At 37.1% G+C, this 22,439-nt stretch overlaps 1 protein-coding gene across 1 annotated transcript in view; it reads left to right on the plus strand.

The window, feature by feature from the left end:
• Positions 1-14,582, plus strand: part of LOC134533573 (nose resistant to fluoxetine protein 6-like) — a 94,964-nt gene extending 80,382 nt beyond the window's left edge. Inside the window, exon 6 of the mRNA XM_063371103.1 lies at positions 14,345-14,582. Coding sequence (XP_063227173.1) covers positions 14,345-14,485 — 141 coding nt within the window. The 3' untranslated portion in view covers positions 14,486-14,582. The remainder of the gene's footprint in view (positions 1-14,344) is intronic.
• The last annotated feature ends 7,857 nt before the right edge of the window (positions 14,583-22,439 follow it).

Consider the following 22,439-nt stretch of genomic DNA (forward strand, 5'->3'; position numbering starts at 1 on the left):
AAAAAAACATTCACAATCCAACCCATTTGGTCTGATTTTGCCCAACTCAACCGAGATTTTCTATTACTATATTTTATGTATCAGTTTGGAAGTGATTTATGCAAAATTACGGCAGCTGTCATGTCAATAATCGATATTCTTTTATCGAAATCTAACTACAATGCCAGCTGCTCAGTAATGTCACCTGGTGACCACGGTCAATAACCAGATCCTCTCAAAAATACCTGAACGTGAGCGACTCAATTGGTGTTGGTGTGTTGAGCAATGGAACACCAAATTTAAAACCTTTATCTTTATTGACAAATGTACTAAATTTTTTATGAAAATTTTAAGTAAATTTTTTATAGTAATAGGTTGGTACCAATTGGCAAATTTTGCAGATAGTAGCTGACCAAATATTAGCTCAACAATTAAATAAAATTATAATACAAGTTCTATTAGCATTACATTTTGGGTAATAAAAACCAAACCAAAAAGTAGAAAATAAATAATAGTTCAAATAAACTTAATAACACGCTTTATATAGAAAACCAAACTAAAAAATAGAAAATAAATTTTAATAAATTTGAATTAAGAGAAGCGTAAAATTTTTTAATTAATATAAATTAATAATAGTGTATATCAGAAAAAAATGTATTTAATTTAAAAAAAAAGCGTGGGGTGCTTTTTAAGATATTATCGAAATGATAATCCATCTACTCATATATGTCAATAAAATATTTATAACTATTGACATCATGCACCCCACGCTTTTTTTAAATAAAATACATTTTTTCCTTATATACACTATTATTAATTTTAATTTATTAAAAAATTTTACACTATTATTAATTAAAATTTATTAAAATTTATTTTCTATTTTTTTAGTTTGGTTTTCTATATAACGCGTGTTTTTTTTTTAGTTTTTTTAAACTATTGTTTATTTTAGACACATTGTTATGATATGTGTGGAGTTAAACATTAGTTTTTAATCTTACATTAATAGCTACGCACGATCATTTTTTTCATTGAATACTAAATGAAAGCAGTTGACTTTTTATATGATCGTTTATATGTGATAATAATTTTTAGTCAAAATTGTAACATAACCTATAATTACTGCACTCGCCAACCGATGCTACTTTTTTTAATTATTAAAGAACAAATATATGAGATTATACCACTAATAAAATTCTTAAAATGCAAGAATTAATTACCTTTTTTGCCGCAATTGTTGTTGTAATAAACAATGGAAACAACATTAACTTTTCACTTCACTTTATAAACAGTTGACAAAACAGTTCACGTGTAGTTGTGTGCTGCCGCTGTCTCTCTTCTACTCGGACGCATCGGCCGATGGAGTGGAAGAGAGATAGAAGCGTCACAAGCCGAGCGCTAAGGCCGATCGTGCCTCTCTATCGCTTGTTCCGCGCTCTCGCTTGCACGCTCGACTCAGGCGGAACGTGACAATGAGTCATGCTTTTTCGTGCGTGCAGCCGGCGTTCATCGATTTTGAAAACGTTATCACGTCAAAAACAATTAAATAAATTATGATCTTTTGTGACTGATAAAAAAAATCATACGAATGCATTTTAGTTAGACTGTCTGATGATGTCCAACAACAAATTTTTTAAATGGCATTTGATAGAAGCTTTTCATACTTATCATGACTCAATCGCCGCATTTGAGTGACGACATTCTCTCTATGTCTAGAAACTGCAAATTGGAAGTTATGTTCACTGCCATGTTTGTAGTTGCGTAATAATTCAGTCTTGTTAAGGTCGTTCCAGGTCCGTAGTATGTACATGGCGGTCCTGTTGAAGGAGTAGGATTGTGGTGTGGAGGGGGTCAATGACTGACGTCACGGCGGCCACATAGAATGACATTGACATGGCCCTTTACCCTTAACCTTTGACCTCAGTCTCCATCTTGGATTCCGCCATATTGTCAACGAGCGCCCTAATCCCCGTACATTGCACATTTCGTTACGTTCGCCATATTTAATTCTAATAACATGTCCGAAATCTTGGATCAGATGTCACAGCCACATTTTTAGATTATGACGACACAGCCACCATCTTGTTGTCGTATGCTAGAGGTCGCCATCTTGGATGTCGACACGACAGCCATCTGGTTTTTTTCTATTCTGCTGGAGGCTGACATCTGATTATATCATCTTTGTTTTTTGTGTTCGAGGAATAAGACGGGAAATTTTCACTCGAAACGGAAATTTTTTCCTCGAAATTAGGAATATTCATGGAAATTTTTGAGTCATTTTGAGTCCAAGATGACCGCCGTGACGTCACAATCAGAGATGGCGGTCGGTACCTTCGGCACAAACCCTTAAACCCGGTTCTCGGAAATACTTTGGTACACTATTCTCGTGTATCGGAGATGCCTGGTCTAAACGCCTGTAATTGAACATGGTCTGTTTAAAATATTTCCTGAGTATCTTCGAAAAATACATGTTGGCTACTGCCTGGATGTTTCTGACCACCTACTGGGTGCCTGGATACCAAATGGAAGTGGTTGGCCACCAAATGGGCGTGATAGCCTTTCCAACCGACTGGTTGTGCGTGTCTGGCCAACCGAATGACATGCATGGTCACCGCCTGGGCGTACCTTGACACACAAGTGTTGACCTGACCAGCCACCTGGATGTACCTGGCCACCGACTAGACGTAGCCGGTTAATCGATTGGAGATGCCCTGAAAAGACATTTCTCATAATGCAAAGGCCTTGCTTTGCCTTCTAAGAAAACTGTAGAAATCGAGAAATGGTTGTAATTCTTCTACATGTAGTATTTCTGTAATAATTTTCTTATTTGTAATTTTTTTCGAAACTGTCATATTTTGTAATATTAATTAAATTATAATTTTTTTTGCATTGCGTAAGAATCGAACCCAGTATATATATATATATATATATATATTAAAATTATTAATATATTAACTAGTAATTTTTTTATAATGCTGGGAAGTTCCTAATTTTAAGCTTAAATATCCATGAATTTCAAGATGTCGCTCAGAATTCAAGGTTGCACACGTCGCAGTAATAAATTATTCCTGCACTCTAGCAGGTAAAAATTAAACCAATATGGCGGCAACGCACTCTAGTCGTTGTTGTATGTACTATGTGATACTAGCGCACTTGGTATCGATTTATCAATCATGTTGTGGCAAGAAATGGTTGAGATATGACAATGCTCGGGTGTACTTCCTGCTTTAAAAATTAATTAATGCTATTACTTCTACGTCACTAGTAAAAATTGGAAATAAAACAATGTGTCGTGGTTAGAATGGTTAACTAATAATTTTATACAACCCTTATTTATTTGTATGTTGAAATAAAAAACTGTGCTCACAAATTCATTACTTGCTTAAACATGGCGTCTGTTCGCAAGTCGTATTCCAGTGTTACAAATAAAAATAAAGTCTTAAAAAATGCAAAATGCGGTAAATGTTACAAGGCTGTGCGAAATGGCATCCTCTGTGAAAATTGTGATTCGTGGTTTCATTTTGGAAAGTGTTGTGAAGTGGAAGAACAGAATATTCCGGAAGATAAATGGCTTTGCACAACATGTGCAGAAGAAAATGGCGATGCAGTGAATAATGGTAATGCAAATCATGGATCGCTTGAGAACTGTGAGTACAAACAAATAATTCAGAGTTTAACAGAGGAGATTGCATCACTGAAAGAAATAGTAAAAATTTTAACAGAAGAACTTTCTACACAAAAATCAGCACTAAAATATCCTGAAAAGACTGATAACACGTGGGTGAACACGACGAAACATAATACGTGTAGACCACCCATCTGCTCTCCACCCAACATCATGCAACTCTCGAATAGGTTTTCAGTCTTTAGAAATTCGCGTGATTTTCCACATCTCTCGGATGTTGCTACAGGTAAACACGGTAACAAGCCTAGTCATCAAACGGATTTTGAGAATGCCATAACCTCGTCCCCAAGAAGGGAAATATCACGTAGTAAGAACATCTCCTGCGAAAAACAAAACACCCGCAAGTTTGAAGATTCAGAAATTTCAGTACCTTGTCAGGCGATCTCTTCGGCAATGGGACAAGCCTCAAAAACTACCTACAACAAAGCAAGAAACACCCACAGGAATAGCATCCACCCCATTAGCAGCAGTAAAAACGATGGCAAAGTCAACAAAAATAAATGCAACAAAATAAACAAGACTGAACAGCAGAATCGTGTATTAATTGTCGGCGACAGTCATGCCAGAGGCTTATCTGAACTGATATCTGACTACAGTAATAACATCAATGCATTTGGTGTAACTAAACCAGGGGCCCCTCTAAAAGAAGCAATGAAAGGTTTTCTTGAAGATTCAGCATCTGTAAAAAATTATGACTATGTGGTGATAATTGGTGGCTCGAACGATGTGGCCAAAAATCAAGGCATGGAAGCAGTTCATACCCTCAGTGAGTCACTCAAAGCCTTGAGCAACAAAACTATAGTTGTAGTGAGTCTTCCCATTAGATATGATTTAGATAGCTCATCTTGTGTAAATGCTGCTATTAGTGTTACAAATACAAATATTCAAAACTTATGCATGCAGTTCAACAATGTAAAATATGTTGATATAAGTAAATTAGATAGAGCACTTCATACTAGGCATGGTCAGCATCTAAACAACAGAGGAAAACAACACATTGCATCATTGATCTACAATCAGTTGTGCAGTATACAAAATAAAGTACATGTCAAACAGTGTACCTTTTTAGATAGATGGGTAATAAGGGAGAATAACAACGATGTGTTAGATAAAGAAAAAATAACCTGTAGGGCTACCTTACTCGATAAGTGGGTGATAAGAAAGAAGTCAAATGAAAATAGTAAACATTTTTTAGGCCGGGAATATGTACAAATGAAACCAGTCAATGCCAGATCTACAACAGACTGACCCCTGAAAGTCATCTCACTATTTTCCATCAAAACATTCGAAGTATTGTAAATAAAATTGACTTGTTTATTGAAGCCTTAGACATGTTTGAGGTAGAAAATAAGACTAAGGTTAATATAGTATGTCTATCTGAACACCATCTAAAGTCTATTCAAGTTCCACAAATTAGAATTCCAGGATTTAAACTGGTGTCACACTATTGTAGGAATAAATTCTCGGGAGGCGGATTATGTATCTTTATACAAGACAACATCAAAACCGAAACTGTTAATGTTGATAAATATTGTGCTGAAAAAGATTTTGAATGTACTGTAGCCTTAGTGAAATTACTTTCCAAGAGAGTTCTGATAATTTCTGTTTACAGATCCCCAACAGGAATATTTGAGATATTTTTAAAGCAATTAGAACTGCTGTTATTAAAAAATATCAGGACAAATATTGAAACTATTATTTGTGGGGATTTTAATATAAACTATTTAGAAGACAGTCATTATAAACAACGTTTAAACTCCTTATTAGGATCCTTTAATCTTACTCCCACTGTTCAGTTTGCCACAAGAATACAATCAACTTCTGCTACTATAATTGACAATATATTTATTGAAAAACAAAATTTGGATAAATATATTGTTATTCCACTGATAAATGCGTTATCTGATCATGATGCTCAGGTTATACAGCTGCACAATATTGAACTTACAATGGAAAAAAGGAATAAACAAAACAAACTTAAAAAAATAAGGGCAATAGATAACATATCAGTAATACATTTTATAGCTGATTTAAAAAAGGAAAACTGGATTAATACATCCACTGATAATGATACAAATTTACAGTTTAATTTATTTCACTCAACCTTCTTAAGGCTTTTTGAAGCAAATTTCCCTCCAAAATTAGTTCAGGTGAGGGAGGGATATCAAAATCTGTGGTTAACCAAAGGCATAAAAACGTCGTGTAAAAGGAAAAGAGAGCTGTATTTGCTTTGCAGGACGTCAAATGACGCTGTACTCAAATCTTACTATAAGAATTATAGCAAAATACTAAGCAGAGTCATTGATAAAGCTAAGCAGTTCCACCTTCAAAATTTAGTATCAAAATCAAAAAACAAGGCTAAAACTACTTGGGATATAATTAAACATATGACTGGTAAAAGTAACAAGCCTAAGTCAAACTACCCTATTACTGTAATAGTAAATGGGAAATCGTTAGTAGAAGCAACAAATGTAGCAAATGCTTTTAACACCTACTTCTTAGAAATAGTTGATATGCTATTCAAAAATCTGTCGACAAAAAATAACCCCATAAAACTTATGCAGCAAACTCTGCCTAGAAAAACGTGTAATTTTGTATTTACCCCCACAACACCTACAGAAATTTGTGAAATTGTACACTCTTTAGCTCCTAAAACTTCTACAGGCTATGATCAAATATCAAGTGTACTACTCAAGAAATGTATCAATAAGATCAGTGCCCCTCTTAGTAACATATTTAATAAATCATTTTCAACAGGTATCTTTCCAGAACGATTAAAATTTACCATTGTTAAACCTCTCCATAAAAAGAATGATGCGAATTTAATGTCAAACTACAGACCCATTTCACTTATATCAACATTTGCTAAGATAATGGAGAAATTAGTACATAAAAGACTGTCTAAATACCTTGAGTCAAATAACCTATTGACTAAAATCAGTATGGATTTCGCAGTGGTAAATCCATTGATGACGCAGCGTTTAAATTAACATCAATAGTACTAAAATCCCTAGATAAGAGAGAGAAGGCTGTGGGTCTTTTTTGCGACTTAACCAAAGCTTTCGACTGTGTGGACCACAAGATACTTCTAGACAAACTGTATCATTATGGTATTCAAGGCACTGAATTACAATGGTTCACATCCTATCTAACTCAACGATATCAACAAGTAGCCATAACGGATCAAGACAACGGTGAAATATTCTCGGAAGTAGGTGTAAACAAATGTGGTGTCCCACAAGGGTCTATTCTTGGTCCATTGCTTTTTATCTTGTATATAAATGACTTGCCTTGTTATATAGCTGATAAAGCTAATGCAGTTCTCTTTGCTGATGATACCAGCATACTTTTCACTCAAGCTAACCATCAGACTCTAACTAACAATATACATGAAACGCTTCGCAACTTAAAAATATGGTTCGAAGCAAACAAATTAACATTAAATCTAGAAAAAACAGCATTTCTTAAATTTAACACAAGCTACGTGCAGAATAATGACTTGCAAGTTAATTACGGAGTTACAGTCATAAAGGGATGCATGAATACCAAATTCTTAGGTCTTCATTTAGATAGTTGTTTGAATGGGAACACACACATACACAACATTATACCTAAACTAAATGCAGCCTGCTTTTCATTACGTACTTTGGCTCATTATATGAACATAGAGTCACTTAAGCAAGTATACTATGCATACTTTCATTCAATAATGTCATTTGGTATAATTTTCTGGGCACAATCTTCCCATAGCAAGCACATTTTCATTATACAGAAGAGAGTCATCAGAATTATGACGGGAGCAAAAAAACTGGACTCTTGCAGACCATTATTCAAAAAACTTAACATTCTTACTTTTCCTTCACAATATATATATTCTACAATTAAATTTGTAGTAAAGAATTTTGACTACTTTTTAAAAAGCTCAGATGTGCACACATACAATACCAGAAATAAAAATGACCTCCACTTGCCACTTAACAGACTCAAGCTAAGTCAGAAGGGTGCAATTTTCTCAGGCATAAAACTATTTAATAAGTTACCTGAGAGTCTGAAAGAGCTAAGCAAACAAAATAATAAAAAATTCCAGAAGAACCTTAAAATATTTCTTTTATCTCAGACATTCTATACAGTGGATGAATTTCTCACATACTAACTGTTTGACATTTTATTCTACTTCTTGTAATACAATAACTTTTATCTCACATTTGATATTTAGTATTGTATAATATAATAAGAAGATCCACTATTAAAAAATTAATAAATCTGTCAAATATAATAAAGTCTCAAGCTAAATGTATATGTGAAATGGTGTCTAAATATGTAATCAAATACTATACATACTTTTGTTATTCTTTTGTACATAGATTACTGTATTTATGTATTGCTGTGGGTTTATGTGTAAGCGCTGATCTTAGATATGTTATTTTTTAATGTATATAAAACTGACATGTTCCATATCCCAGAACTCCAGCAGTTTGTAAGGGGTCTACGGAATGAAATGAATAAATAAAATAAATAAATAAATTATTGAAAACAAGATGGCGGTACCACTCTCTAGCAGGTAATGTGTATTAACTAGGGTTCCTGATAGCATGTATTGAAATAAATAAATATGCCGGCTCAGTCTCGAACATGTGTTATTTATTATTCCTTCAAATTAAAAAAAAATTACTATTAAGAATATGTGTGTTATTTTTATATACTGTTTGTAATTCTTATCTGGTAACTGTCTCGATGGCCATGCTGTTAAATGAGGTCAGTTATGTAATGGTCCGAATCACTGCGCTTCCGATGTATTTTTTAAAAAATATCATTTAATATGTTTATACGGACCACAACAACATTAGCAGGTAATGGACAATAAACCTTATGTGCATGAAACACAGCTTTGCTCTCTAGGAACAAACACCAAAAACAAAGATGATAGTATGCAAGATGGTAGCCTCCAGTAGAAAAGATAAAACCAAGATGACTGCCATGTCGACATCCAAGATGACGACCTCTAGCAGACAAAAAAAAAGATGGCGAATGTGTCGTCCGTAAATAGAAAAAGTGTTTTGACTTCGGATCCATATTGGTGGAAATGTTATTAGAATTTTATGTGACAAACGTAATGAAAAATACAACGTTCAGGGATTGGGAAGCTCGATGACAAGATGGCTGGATCCCATATGACATTAGAGGTAAAGACAAGGTTATCCAAGATGGCCGCCTTGACGTCAGGGTGGTCGGATCTTGACCGCACCTTACACCTCACTCCTACTCCTGCAACAGGACTGCCATTTACATTCTACTGAGTTCTATAAGTGCGGGAGCGCCTAGATGAACGCTGATAACCCGTGTTTCAGGTATCTCGTTGTCTCTATCCAAAGGCAAATAACAGGCCTGAAGTAGTCTCTCGGTAATTATCTTATATCGGTCTCTACAGGAAGACTTCACCTTCAAGGAGGATAGTGTGTACATGCGTCCTCCAATGTGGCCCACTGACGGCTTGCCCCCAAAGACCCAGCAAGAATTCGCTCCCATACTTCCGTCTAGTGAGGGCTAGTGAGGACTTTGCTCCCCAGGGAGGTTTTCTTCGTAAATACATCGCCCTCAAAATTCCACTTTTTTATGTATAAAATGTACATTATATTTTTATAATAGGGGAAAGGCACCTAAGAGTGCGCATCCCCTAAGAGTACGCATTGCTATTTTCTTACAGTTGGCAACATTGAAAAAAAAGTGTATAGCCTCAGATTGTTCGTTACTGTGTGACAAACGAGTGGCGTGAAACTTGCAGCTGCACAAGATTATTTGTAGATTTGAAAGGTGAGAGTTCATTTGTTGTTGTTTTCATGTAATATTTTTATCGGGTAACTTAAGCTATAGCAAGTAGGTAAACAGAGATGTGTTCATTATCTTTATATTACGTAGCAGCTTTGGTTTTCAGCATTCGTGTCGATAAAGCCATATTAGCTTTTACGGTATGTGCTGCTATCTGTCGACTCTTTTAGATACTTCGTGTTCATTCCCTAAGAGTGCGCACAAAGTTTGTCCACAAGAGTGCGCGCGCACTCTTTGGAGCACCTTGCGTACTCTTTGGGACAAGTTTATATTAATGCAAAAATGAACAATTTTAATCAAATAGGCCTATATTTGTTTCAGAATGTCATCTTCTTATAAGAGAAAATCGGAAAGAAAGTTAATATTTTCAGAAGAAATCTTAAATGAAGCAAGAAACAATACTAAATGGGGAAAGTCAACGAAAAGTTGCAAAGGATCTGGGCACAAAGGAATCTACGCTAAGGAAACGCCTAAAAGCAGTAAGTACTATTTAATTAGCAATAATTGTATTATTTTGATAAATGTAACTTAAATGCATGAACTTATTCATGTTTCTTACTCCGAGTCCTCATTAGAATTAGTAGTGAGTTGAAATCGGCCAAATTGAGACCAACCTAGTATAGGCCAATCAATAGCAATTACTTGACTTCCCATACATAATGTTCCAAAACAAAATTATTAATTACATTTTTTGTAAAAAATACACAACAATTTATATATATATTTCATAAAATTGCTAAGTTACAATAAAGAAAATTTGAGATAATTTATTATTACCTACTTTAGAATTTTTATAAATATAATAAACTTGCATTAATTTAATTCCTTGTCAGTTATCTAGGCTTACTTAACAAAATGTTAATTCATTTCCCATTATACAAAAATAAGGTTTGTTAAGCCTGCATAATTAAAGCAGTCGTTTGTATATTTAGTTATTATTTAGCGATTACTATTCGAAAACTGGCCATCGCTAGCTCAGAATTAATGATTTAGGCTAAATTCAGTCGATTTCGTCGTAAAGAAAAATAATGTACTGTGTCGGTTTAATGGATATTTTTGTGTTCTTGTTTGTGTGTCTCCTTACTCATTTCATTGCTGTTTCATCTACATAACATTCCATTCTTTGAAGCGCTGTTAGGGTAGATTGACCCACTAATATTTCCTTCCTTGCCTTTCCTAGCTGTCATTTATTTTCATTAGTAAGTAGATTCCTGATATCTTATCCTGAGTTGAGTTCGATGATTGTTTCAGGGATCCATACCAGTGTCACTAGGAAGATTGAAACGAGTTTTTACACCAGCTCAAGAGCAAGAACTAGCAGACCACATAAGGGATTTGGACAGCCGATTCTATGGCATAGGGAGAAAGCAACTGATGAGTTTGGCTTTTGAGTATGCGACTCTAAACAATATTCCACACAGGTTCAACAATGTGACAAAGGCAGCAGGGCGACACTGGGTGCAAGATTTCTGCAAGAGGCAGAATTTGTCCCTTCGAGCACCCGAAAAATGCAGTCTTGGCCGTGCCATTGGATTTAACAGAGTACAGTGTCAGCGGTTTTTCCATAACTTGAAAGTGTCAGATGAAAAGAAATTTCATGCTCATCTATATTCAATATGGATGAAAGTGGAATCTCGTGTGTCCCAAACAAAGTTCCCAAAGTACTTTCTCCCAAAGGCAAACGTTCAGTCAGCAAAGTGTCTTCAGCAGAGATAGGACAAACTGTGACAGTAGTTTGTTGCATGAATCCTGTTGGTTTCTATGTGCCCCCTGCGATTATTTTCGCCAGGAAAAGAATGAAACAAGAGTTATTTAAAGATGCTCCTGAAGGTTCTTTGCACATGATATCTGATAGTGGCTTCATTAATTCCGATCTGTTTTTGGTCTGGCTTAAACATTTCAAGACCTATGTCAAACCATCTGAGGATGACCCAGTACTCCTAATTCTAGATAATCACTCATCCCACTATTCTCTTGAGGCTGTTCTTTTTTGCCGAGAGCACAATATCACACTTCTTTCACTCCCTCCCCATGCTACACACAAACTGCAACCTCTCGATCGAGGATTCTTCGGCCCTCTGAAATCAATGTTTGCTATTGAAGCGGAGAAATGGATGCACAACCACCCCGGCCGTGCAATTTCCAATTCTGACATTTGTTTTTTGTTCCGCAATTCATATGAGAAGGTTGCCACCATGGAGAAAGCAAAGAATTCATTTCGTGCAACAGGAATTTATCCTTATAACCCTGATGTGTTCAGCGACGAGGATTTCATCCCATCTCATGTGACTGACAGGCCAAATCTAGAGGAGCCAATGGACAGTGGCAACGAGGTGGTTCCTGTTGCTCCAGATACTTCTGTACAAACTGTGAAAAACCCCATCATGCCTTCTAGCTTTGACACATCCCCATCAACTATTGAAAATCTTCAAGTTGATATGGAATGTTTGGTGTCTAGTGAGAATAATGAAACAATGCTGGACCAAATACCGTCGACCAGTAATATTGTCCATGTAGCTGGATTGGAGTTTTCTAACGCTCATGAGAATGATATGCCGATCGATAGTGGTGTCGAGTTGTCGACTAGTGAAATTAATCTGGGTTGCCAAATGCTAGCTGGTGTATCAAGTGAGAAAAATGTTAAGAAAATTAACTCTTCCACCTGCATTGTAAATAATAGTCCTATGAAGGTAGATCAGAGTGAGGGAAAGGGAATCTCTCCAGCCAGCATCGTACCTGTTCCCAAAGCAGACACAACAGTCAAGAGACAAAGGAAAGCCAGGCGATCGGAAGTAATGACAAGCTCGCCGTTTAAAAATGCTCTTTTGCTGGAGAGTGAAAAGAAACGTTCACAAGATTCACAGAAGTCAAATAAGAAAGGAAAATCATCAGGTCCATTGAAAAAGCGTAAAACTTCAAAGACAGTGGAAAGTGATGTACTCTGTCCAGGATGTGATGAGAGATATACTGAACCAATCTCAGAAGACTGGATACAGTGTATTAAATGCCAACAGTGGTGGCATGAGCAGTGTTCGTCATTTGAAGGATCTGTAACATTTACTTGTGATCTGTGTTAAGTGCGCACTCTTAGGGTAAACAATGCGCACTCTTAGGGGCTAGCTCACCTAAGAGTGCGCATTTGCATGTATTTGTTTTTGTGTGTTTTATAACAATATGAACAGTTTTCACATAATTGAACATATGTAGATGAATGCATAATAGATTAATAAAACCGAATTTGACTCAAACATTTATTGTTAATTTAAAATGTAGTCACATATGACTATTGTTTGTTAGGTGCGCACTCTTAGGTGCCTTTCCCCTATGTTAATGTTATCAAAGGACATATTAAGCCATTAAATTTGACAAGCACATTGGCACATACAATACCTATACGCGAGTCAATTTTCATAAAATTAGCTGCTGAATAACGCATACACGCATATGTGTAGATGTGCAGTAACTATAAATTTACATCTTAAACTACTAAAAAATTAAAATTCTTAGATATTTGACCAAATATGTGTCATGCATATTAGCATATGTATTAGATAATATTCAAGCGTATTTTTACACACTTATAGGACAGGAAGCATTTTTAAGGTTTCCTGAGATTTATTGCATATTCAATGACCAATAGCTTGGAAAATTTCATAGTTTTAAGCTGAAATAAATGTAGGCTACGTTAAAAACGTTAAAAAATTTGGAATATTTCCTCTAATTGAATGATGTTTCAACAAACTAATGTACAACCATTAGTGATACAGCAGAATATCATAAGGCTAAAATTGTTAATTTTCTCATGTGGCTATGCATACAGTGTTTCAAGCCTGTGACTGTCCGTCAAGTGTGTAATATAATGAAAGTATGTGGTTAAATTTGAACAAAATATTCCCTTGATATAAAAATATAGCTCTATCTATGGTAAAACAGATTAATATTCAACAAAAAATTATGAGACTTAAATTGTTTACTTATTCAGATACGATAAATTGGTATAATCATTATTTTCATATCTGCTCTATTAGTACCAGGGTAGACCTTCAAAGAAAGGTCTACACCGAAGATTTAGATGCGTCATTCTTTTGAATTTATTTGTGGGGTTAAACATGAAATATTTCTACTTTTTTTCCTTCGTCGTTAACGAATTGAGAGCTATCAGCATTCAAAATATCCAGTTAAAAGCTTATCTGGGCATGGGCTAAAAAAATTTGTTACTTTTCAACCAGTCGGTGAATCAGTAAGTGAGCCAGTAAGTTTGTGAGTCAGTGAGTCGCACGCGAGTGTGTAAGGTCGATATTTGCGCTCAGCGCCCCTTTTGTCAGCAAGGACATAATAAACGATGTACGGATTATTAGAGACGTTTCCAGCCACTGAATGTAATCAAGAGAACTGCCAGCACGCTCCTGCCACGGGAAGGTGATACGGGGTAGGCTGGCCCACGATTCAGACCCAGTGACTGACCAAGAGTTCTGACCGCCCTGGGCTAATTATAAGGACGCGCCCCCGCCAGGTGTGTGTGTTACGGTCGGCCTAACAAGCAGTATATTAGTTTTGACTTTGTTTACTACTGTGAAAATTTTAACATGGTTCATATTACCTATAAATCAGGGAGTCCCAAGCTTTTTCAGTTCACGGCGCATTTAGTTTTAGTAATTTGTCTCGGTCTAGTTGAAATATGTAGGGTAGATGCAATGATGCTAGGTTAATAGTGCGTGCGAAGACACGATTTCAGCGCAGTCCCCCCCCCCCCTCGATCCTCGCGTCCCAAGCTGCCTGAGGGTTGATCATGCCCTGTTCAGACCCATCTCACTCCATGTGTGACATTAGTGAATACCGGCTGTGATGTGTGCGCAGCTGTGGATGGCGGCGGGAGACGCGGTGTTCTCGTTCGCGACGTCCTTCCTGCTGTGGCTGCTACTGGAGGCGCCCGCGCGCGCCCTGGGGGGCCTCGTGTTCGGGCAGCGCGCGGCCTCCAGGCGCCACAAGACCTCCTGAGCGGCCGTGTGATTCTTCAACTACATCATTTTGTATGCATTTGTATTGGAAATATGACACAAAATAGCAAAAATAAATCACTGGATCACCCACTCGACTAATCTGAGGATTCCCTAAAATTTTCATCAAAATCGGTTGAGCCGTTTTGGAGTCCATAGGGAATATACATACCTACACATATCTATTTATATATATATATATATATATATATACATATTAACTAAAAATAATTAATGATATATTAAATCTTAATTTGGAACTTTCGCCTTCATTTACTTGGCGAAAATCATAAATGAATGTATGTATATATTTAGTATACAATAAAGCTATTTTAATACTTTAGATTCGAATACACGAATCTTAACCATGATAAGGGAATGTGAAATAAAATAGTATTTTTATACAGTACGTTTTGTTTTACTTCGCATAATTTTTAAATTAAGTCCAGCAAATATATAACCACGTATATCATTCCATTAAAATTGAAACAAGTAATAATTTTTCTACTTATGTTTTAATCTCATTAATATTTACATAATCTATTAAATTTTTCAGCTAACAAATAGTACACAATCATAATTTTAATTTTGTTGATGAAATAATTTATTTTATAACATTAGTACATGTGGTTTAGCTGTGTCGGAGTGTGGAGATGGAGTCGGGTGTACGCCATCTTGGATTGTGACGTCACGGGGGCCATTTTGGATATACTTGACCTTTGACCTTCACATAGACCATTGACCTTCAAAATATTAAAAATATTGAGCTAAAATTTTGTAAAATGTCTCATAATTTCCAGAATTTGGACAGAAATTTCTGCCAAAAATTAATGAAAAAATTAAAAATAAAAGTTGCCTTTTTACACGGAAAAATTTCTGTGTTTATGTAAAATATTCCATAAAATATTCAAATAATATAAAAATTAAAAATATTAATGTGTTTTTGCCTATAAAACAAACTGTCCTAAAAGGGCTTAAATAGCTAATCGACAAGCCACCCTAAGTCACTGAGGTCATGACCATTAGGATAATTCACCACTATCATTTTGTTCTTCCAGCAATTTGTAATTTAAAACCATTTACCATCCTGGAGTCCACCATCTTGGTGTCCGCCATTTTACATTCTGATGTCACATCTACCATACTGAAAATACATTTTAATTATATTTTAATAACATTTAAATAAAAAACATTGCATCATAGTGATCTCGGTTTGAAACCGGCAAGGGCGAAAATAATAATAGTTCCTCCACGGAGGCTCTTGCCAGACTGACCTCCCACCACAACTATCAAGTCAGATATTATGCCAACTAGTATGACGTCATGGCAGTGATCTTGGATACGTCATTTTATTTTCGTCTGCTAGAGTGTGCTGCCTCCATATTGGTTTCATTATTTAAAAGCTAGAGCGCAGTACTATCAGTTAACAGACAGTCAACTACCGTCATATCCGACATATTGTTGGCCTTCATGGCCACCATCTTGAAAATCATCAAAAATCACTGATTATTATGATCATTTATTCGAATGATTTCAGTCCTTAGTTCGATCATATGTCTATGCAAAATATGTTAATTTTAGGCAGAAAATATTTATGTAATTAAATATTTCTTCAATTTAACATTTCACTATAGTGTTAGTTACCAGACCATTGTAGCATCTCCCATCTTGTTGGCAATCTTGGTTGCCATTTAAACAATTGTATATAATTAAACCATAAAATAAAAAACAACATTTTAAAAATATCCTTAAATTAAAATATTTAAAAGCATGTCCGGCATTAGTTAGTCTCTATATATAAAAATCCATTGCAGTGCGTTAGTGTCGCAAACTCGAAAATGGCTCGACTGGTGAATAATATTTTTTTTTGGTTCGCCTCAATACTGGGGTGGTAAAGGAAAAGAAAACATTAATAAAACCCAAAGAGACACTTGAAATAATGAAAAAATCTAAATTGGTAATTTTTTATGGGAATTGCCACTGCCGATTACATTGAACAGATGGCGTACGTGGCGTACCTTTCGTTTGACAGCTGCGCCATCCATAACTCTTTTTACTTTATGTGTTTTTCATTCCGTGCGGTTTTTTGAAATCTATTACATTAAAAATCGTTTTTTCGTTAAAGAAAGGTAGTGGATTTTGAGAAATGATTTGGTTAAATTGAATTTAATTAAATTCTGCGAACATTCATTTTGATCAGCCATTCTATTAAGGTAATGTGATAATACTAATTATCTCAGAACACTGAAACTTTAGTTTAACTATTTTCCAGTGTTTATTTATATGTCTTTCAAGTGTAATTATCTTTAGGGTTTATTTATTTCTCTATGTTTAATGTTGTGCAAAGATATGTGACTAAGAGAAGGTGATTTTGTCTATGGATCGGCGGATCTTTTAAAAAAAAAATGGAAAGGAGTGTGGATTGTTAACGATATAAGTTTGAGAGAATAAAATGAAGAAGGAAGTTTTAGTGGCTGGTATCAGATATATTCTCAGCTGATAGTTCACTGAATAAGTGAACTGTTGTGCCCCTGAGCCAGGGCGAATGCTATGGTAATATTTAATTACCGGGGCTACTTTTATCCGCTGAAATATAAGGTACCAAAAGTCTAATGTATTCAGTACTGAAGTTTTGTGTTCGGTGAGCCCCTCCTATTAACTGTTTCGGCATAGTATTTTATTTCTCTGATTTTCATTATGGCACAACATAATTATTTTGAATTACGCCTAGTGGTCCCGATTTAAAGACTCTTGTGCACTCCGAAGTAACTGAGCTAGTTAATTTTTGTATTCACTTTAAATACTATTATTTATCACAAATGAACTTTTGATTTTGGTTGTGCCCAACATAACTTTATAGATAAATTATATTTTATTTGATTTCTAATGAATCATGGATAAGCAACCTAGTTTCTCAGTGTCGAAATAGGTAACCTTGGGCATAAGCCGCAATGGAAAGTTACTTATAGCATAGTAAACATTTATGATTAATATAGTAATGTTAAAGTGTGGCGCCCATATAAACTTAATATAGTAACTATAATTCCTATCATATAAGTAGGGGAGAGTTGGACAAAACCGGGTGGTCTGGTAAAACGGGGTACCACTGTTATTTCCACTATACCGTGCTGCCATCTACCTCTGCTCGTGTCAGTTAATTACTCGTACGAGTACCGCTAGCCAGCAACAAATAGCGCGGCAGTCGGCAGCGTCAAGCGTTGTCTATTAAGAAAAGTGTGTTTTCTGACTGATGTGATGTAATTTTTGGCTTTTGTTTGTATGATAACTGCAGATGAATGAAACCGTCAATCTATACAGGTGAGTGGGCATAGAAATGAGTGTAGTATGCACTACAAATACGTGTGTGTACTAACTTGTATGTTTCTCATCTTTCCTTAGAAATGAATTTATTTTGTAGCAAGGCGTAGTCTGACAAAACAGGGTACTGCGTGGTCGGTTAAAACAGGGTAGTACCCTGTTTTATCCGACTATACCCTGTTTTATCAAACCGTTTCTTAACTATAGCTTTAAGTACAATGATCATTTGATATTGTTACCCATAAGTTCCAAACCATTATTTTTTTGGTTTCGGGCACAAATTAATGTACAGTATTTTATTTAGACAGTGAATCATCATGCCTTATGTTCGCCAAACCAACAGACTGACTTGGTCTCAAGATGTTATGAAAAATGCAGGTGCTGAGGTTTTGGCTGCCAGAATGGGATATCTTAAGGCTTCTAAAATGTTTGGCGTCCCACAATCAACCCTCGAAGCGAGAGTGAAAAAAGCCAGAACTGGTTTATCGCTTGAGGATGCTACTATGAAAGGCTCTTGAAGTGGCTCAAACGATTCATAGAGTTTTTTAACCCTACCGAGGAAAAGCCTGTGTTACTTTTATTGGATGGGCATGCCACGCATACAAAAAATATTGAGGTGATCGATATGGCACGCAACAACCACATTATTCTTCTATGTTTCCCCCCACATTGCACGCATCGTATGCAACCTTTGGATGTGTCCTTCATGGCTCCACTTATCAATTACTACTCCGAAGAGACCAGGAAGTGGTTGCAGTCCCACCCGGGAAGACCAATAACAATCAATCAAGTTGGGAAACTTTTTGGTGCTGCTTTCATGAAAGCTGCATCAATTGTGACAGCTGTGAATGTATTCAAGAAAACTGGGATATTTCCACTTGATCCTAATGTATTTCCTGACTGGATGTTCCAACCTGCTGAAACCACTGAAAATCCTCTAGAGGAAATGTCTCGTCAGCAAAGTTTGGCCATTTGAAGCACCATCAACCATTGGTACAACCTTCCATGGCTGAATCTGAACCTATGGCCAGCACACCTGAACCTGCATCTAGCCAACGTGAATCTCATGGGCCATTTTCGCAGTGTCTTTTGGATTCCGAAGCATCCACATCAACAGCCCCATCGGCATTTGCTGTGTCACGGAAAAACATTAAACCCATACCTATAGCTCAGAGGAAGATTGAAACAAAAAATAACAGGAGATGTGGCAAAACTGTGATCCTCACAAGCTCCCCTTATAAAAATGAACTAGGCCTAATTGCTGCACAAAGTAAGACATCTGCGCATAGTTCTACTGCTAATCTCAAAACAGTAAAAAGAAAACTGAATTCATCTAGACAGGTCACATGTTAATGAGTCTACAACTCGCAAAGACCACAGTAATAAAAAATGCAGTAAAATATCCGTAATGACTCAGGACAACTCTGAAACATTTGATGAAGAGGAAACAAATGCAGCATGTCTCTTCTGCTATGACTTGTATTCAAACTCCAAATCAGGAGAAGGGTGGATTAAGTGTGTTATGTGTGATGAATGGGCACACGAACAGTGTGCAGGTATGGACAGTGATGATGTTGGTCCTTACACTTGTGATTATTGCCAACGATAGAATATTGTTTTTGGTATAAATGTGTTGTATAACTTGCACTGATACTCAGAGTGTCTGTGATTTCAGGCATTTTGAAAAATGAGATCCTCAGAAAATGATAATGATGACATTTGACTTCCTTATTGTGCTATTTGTTAATGTATCATAGTAAACTGTAATATAAATGCAAATCATAAATCATATGTAATAACGTTGACAACACTTTTTATTAAATATGTCTCATTTTGTATCTAAATACCTGCACTAATATGTTCGACATTGATGTACCCCGTTTTATCCGACCGGTATGATAAAACAGGGTACTTAGCAACATGAAAGAAAAATATTAATGTTTTATTTCACATTGCTTGGATCCGACTCTTCATATGCACAATATCAGTAGGGATATATATAGTGTTTCCTTGCAAATAATGGATACTCAGGTATAATTATCAGCCACTTAATGAGCATATAAACACTAAGTACCCCGTTTTAGCCAACTCTCCCCTAAATACAATTATAGAGTGACAACTCAAGGTGTTTCATTTTGCTTCGAAACACATAAGAGGTTACCCTATAATATTAGTATAAATTACAGAGTGTCGACCGTACGTGGGGCCCGATATTTTGTCAAGTAATTTTTGTTGAGTATAATCATGAATACCAGAGGGAGGTGCCATAACCGAGGCAATACCGGATCTAGGGACAGCAGCATGTCCGAGGACAGAGAGACAATTCCTATTCTGGTAACACAAGAGATAGAGGGAAACGAATCTAATCAGCCCACGGAACACTTGGAAACTATCTCAGTTTTAGTCCCTACTCCTAGTGGCAATATTGACTTAAATAACTTGCTCCAGGGACTCATGGACAGGTTAGATGCCAACGCTGCTGAAATAAATGCCAGGTTAGATGCCAACGCTGCTGAAATGAATGCCAAATTAGACTCTAACACTACCAGGTTAGATGCCAACGCTGCTGAAATGAATGCCAAATTAGACTCTAACACTACCAGGTTAGATGCCAACGCTGCTGAATTGAATGCCAAATTAGACTCTAACACTGCCAAATTAGACTCTAATACTGCCAGGTTAGATGTCAACGCTGCTGAAACCAGTGCCAGGCTAGATTCCTATACTGCACAACTGACTGGCATACAGCAAAGTATCCTCAGCTTCGAGAGTAACCTCAAGTTAGAGCTGCAGGAAGTTAGGGAGTCAGTATCAGTTGTAACCAACCGGATAACAACACTAGAGTTTAACACTGATCAGAAATTAGCCCAGCTTCAGAATCAATGCCAAGACACCACACAGAAGATACAGGAGGAGTTAGGCAGTGTGTCAGAACGCTTAGAAGAAGTGGCCCAACAGGCTGCACAAAACCTCTGCAGTTTGGACAACACTAGTCAACAGGTGCACGAACAAATGGCACAAATTTCACACAAAACGGACGAACTAGGGCACCAACTAGAACAGCGAGTAGGTAATCTGGAAAATCGCATGCTTACCCTCAGGTTGGACAACCTGATGGATAGACCCATCACTACCGCAGTTAAGCCCATATCTATCCCTAGTAACGTGCCAGAGACGGCTTCACCAGTTACTACACCACATGCAGCACATTCTAGCCTTTCTCCTGCACTTGACCAAGTGGCCATTATGCACCACCCGGCCAGACAGTGGTCAGAGGCCATGCCTCGTTTCGCAGGTGGGGAAAATGAAAACCCCATGCGGTTTTTAAAAAAATTTGAGGAGTATTCAGCCATGTTTAAGCTGAATGACGAGGAGAAATTAAAATGCCTGAATACTGCCCTCCGCGAACATGCGTATTACTGGTGGGAAGTAATACAAACTTCGACCCACACATACGCAGATTTCCAAACTCAATTCAAGCAGAAGTTCTGGAGTGTGCGAATACAGGGCCACTTAAGAGCCCGGCTGCATGGGGAAAAATTTGACTATAAAAAACATAAGTCTCTGGAAGCCTATCTCTCGAGCATGTTCGAACGTACCAGATATTTAGACCTACCAATGAATGACGAGGAATTTATTTCCATGTTTCTTGGACAACTACCCTACAAGTACCAGTTACAGCTAACTGGTAGGAATTTTTCGAATATTACCGAGTTTAGAGAACAGTTACTGGCATTCGCCAGGCTAGAGCAGCAGGGGCGGATTAATACCACTGAACCAGAAAAGGCACAAGCTCAGAAATCACCTCCGCTTTACCAACAGTGGCAGCGCGGCGGGGAACAGCCCAAAATACGAGTCAACACCACCAAATGGAAGTTTCACCACACCGGTAAATGGAACAACCGGCGGAATCGAATACATAACTCGAACTTCTGGAGCGGGAAATGGAGTCATCCCGGTGGTGACGAGTACGAGCCGAGCCACCATGAACAACCCCGTAACAAGAGGTCGCAACACGAAGAACAGCGGCTTCCCAGGTACGAGTACCCAGAGCGACCAAGATCACCACGTCAAGGGTACCACGACCGATTGCCAAGATCACCGGAGCAGCAGCAACAGCTAGTGTTCCCTCCCAGTGGAGCTGAAACCGTCCAGTCAGCGAACACCACGACGAGTTTCCCCACTCACAACTTCCCCTCGTCCACGTCAAAGTACCAACAAGGATACTTTGCGCGGCAATCACCAATCCCTCCCAACAGCAGCCAGATGCAGCAACAGCAGCAGGCCAGTTCATCATCAAACGCCGCCTTGGCTAGCACAGCCAATGTGACGGCGTTAAACTAGCAAGGATTAGTGGTGATATGGGGGGTAAATGATTACCAACAGTTAATCCTGTGGAGCGGCAGACCGGCGTACACCCCTCATGAAGCCATATGCCTGGTTCGGTCGGAGGCGATACCAAACCAATATTTACCCATCTGCGACGAGAATCCGGATCAGGATAAACTTCCTAGCAGGGAAGAAATTGAGGATTTAATTAGAGCAAAGCTACACCTAGAAGCCAGGAATAGGCAGAAGCGGAAAACCAGGCGCAAGCTACACCGTTTTAAGGTCGGTGACCTTGTGCTGTTAAGAAC

The sequence above is a fragment of the Bacillus rossius genome, chromosome 6 (assembly GCF_032445375.1).
Source record: "Bacillus rossius redtenbacheri isolate Brsri chromosome 6, Brsri_v3, whole genome shotgun sequence".
Taxonomy (NCBI): Eukaryota; Metazoa; Arthropoda; class Insecta; order Phasmatodea; family Bacillidae; genus Bacillus; species Bacillus rossius.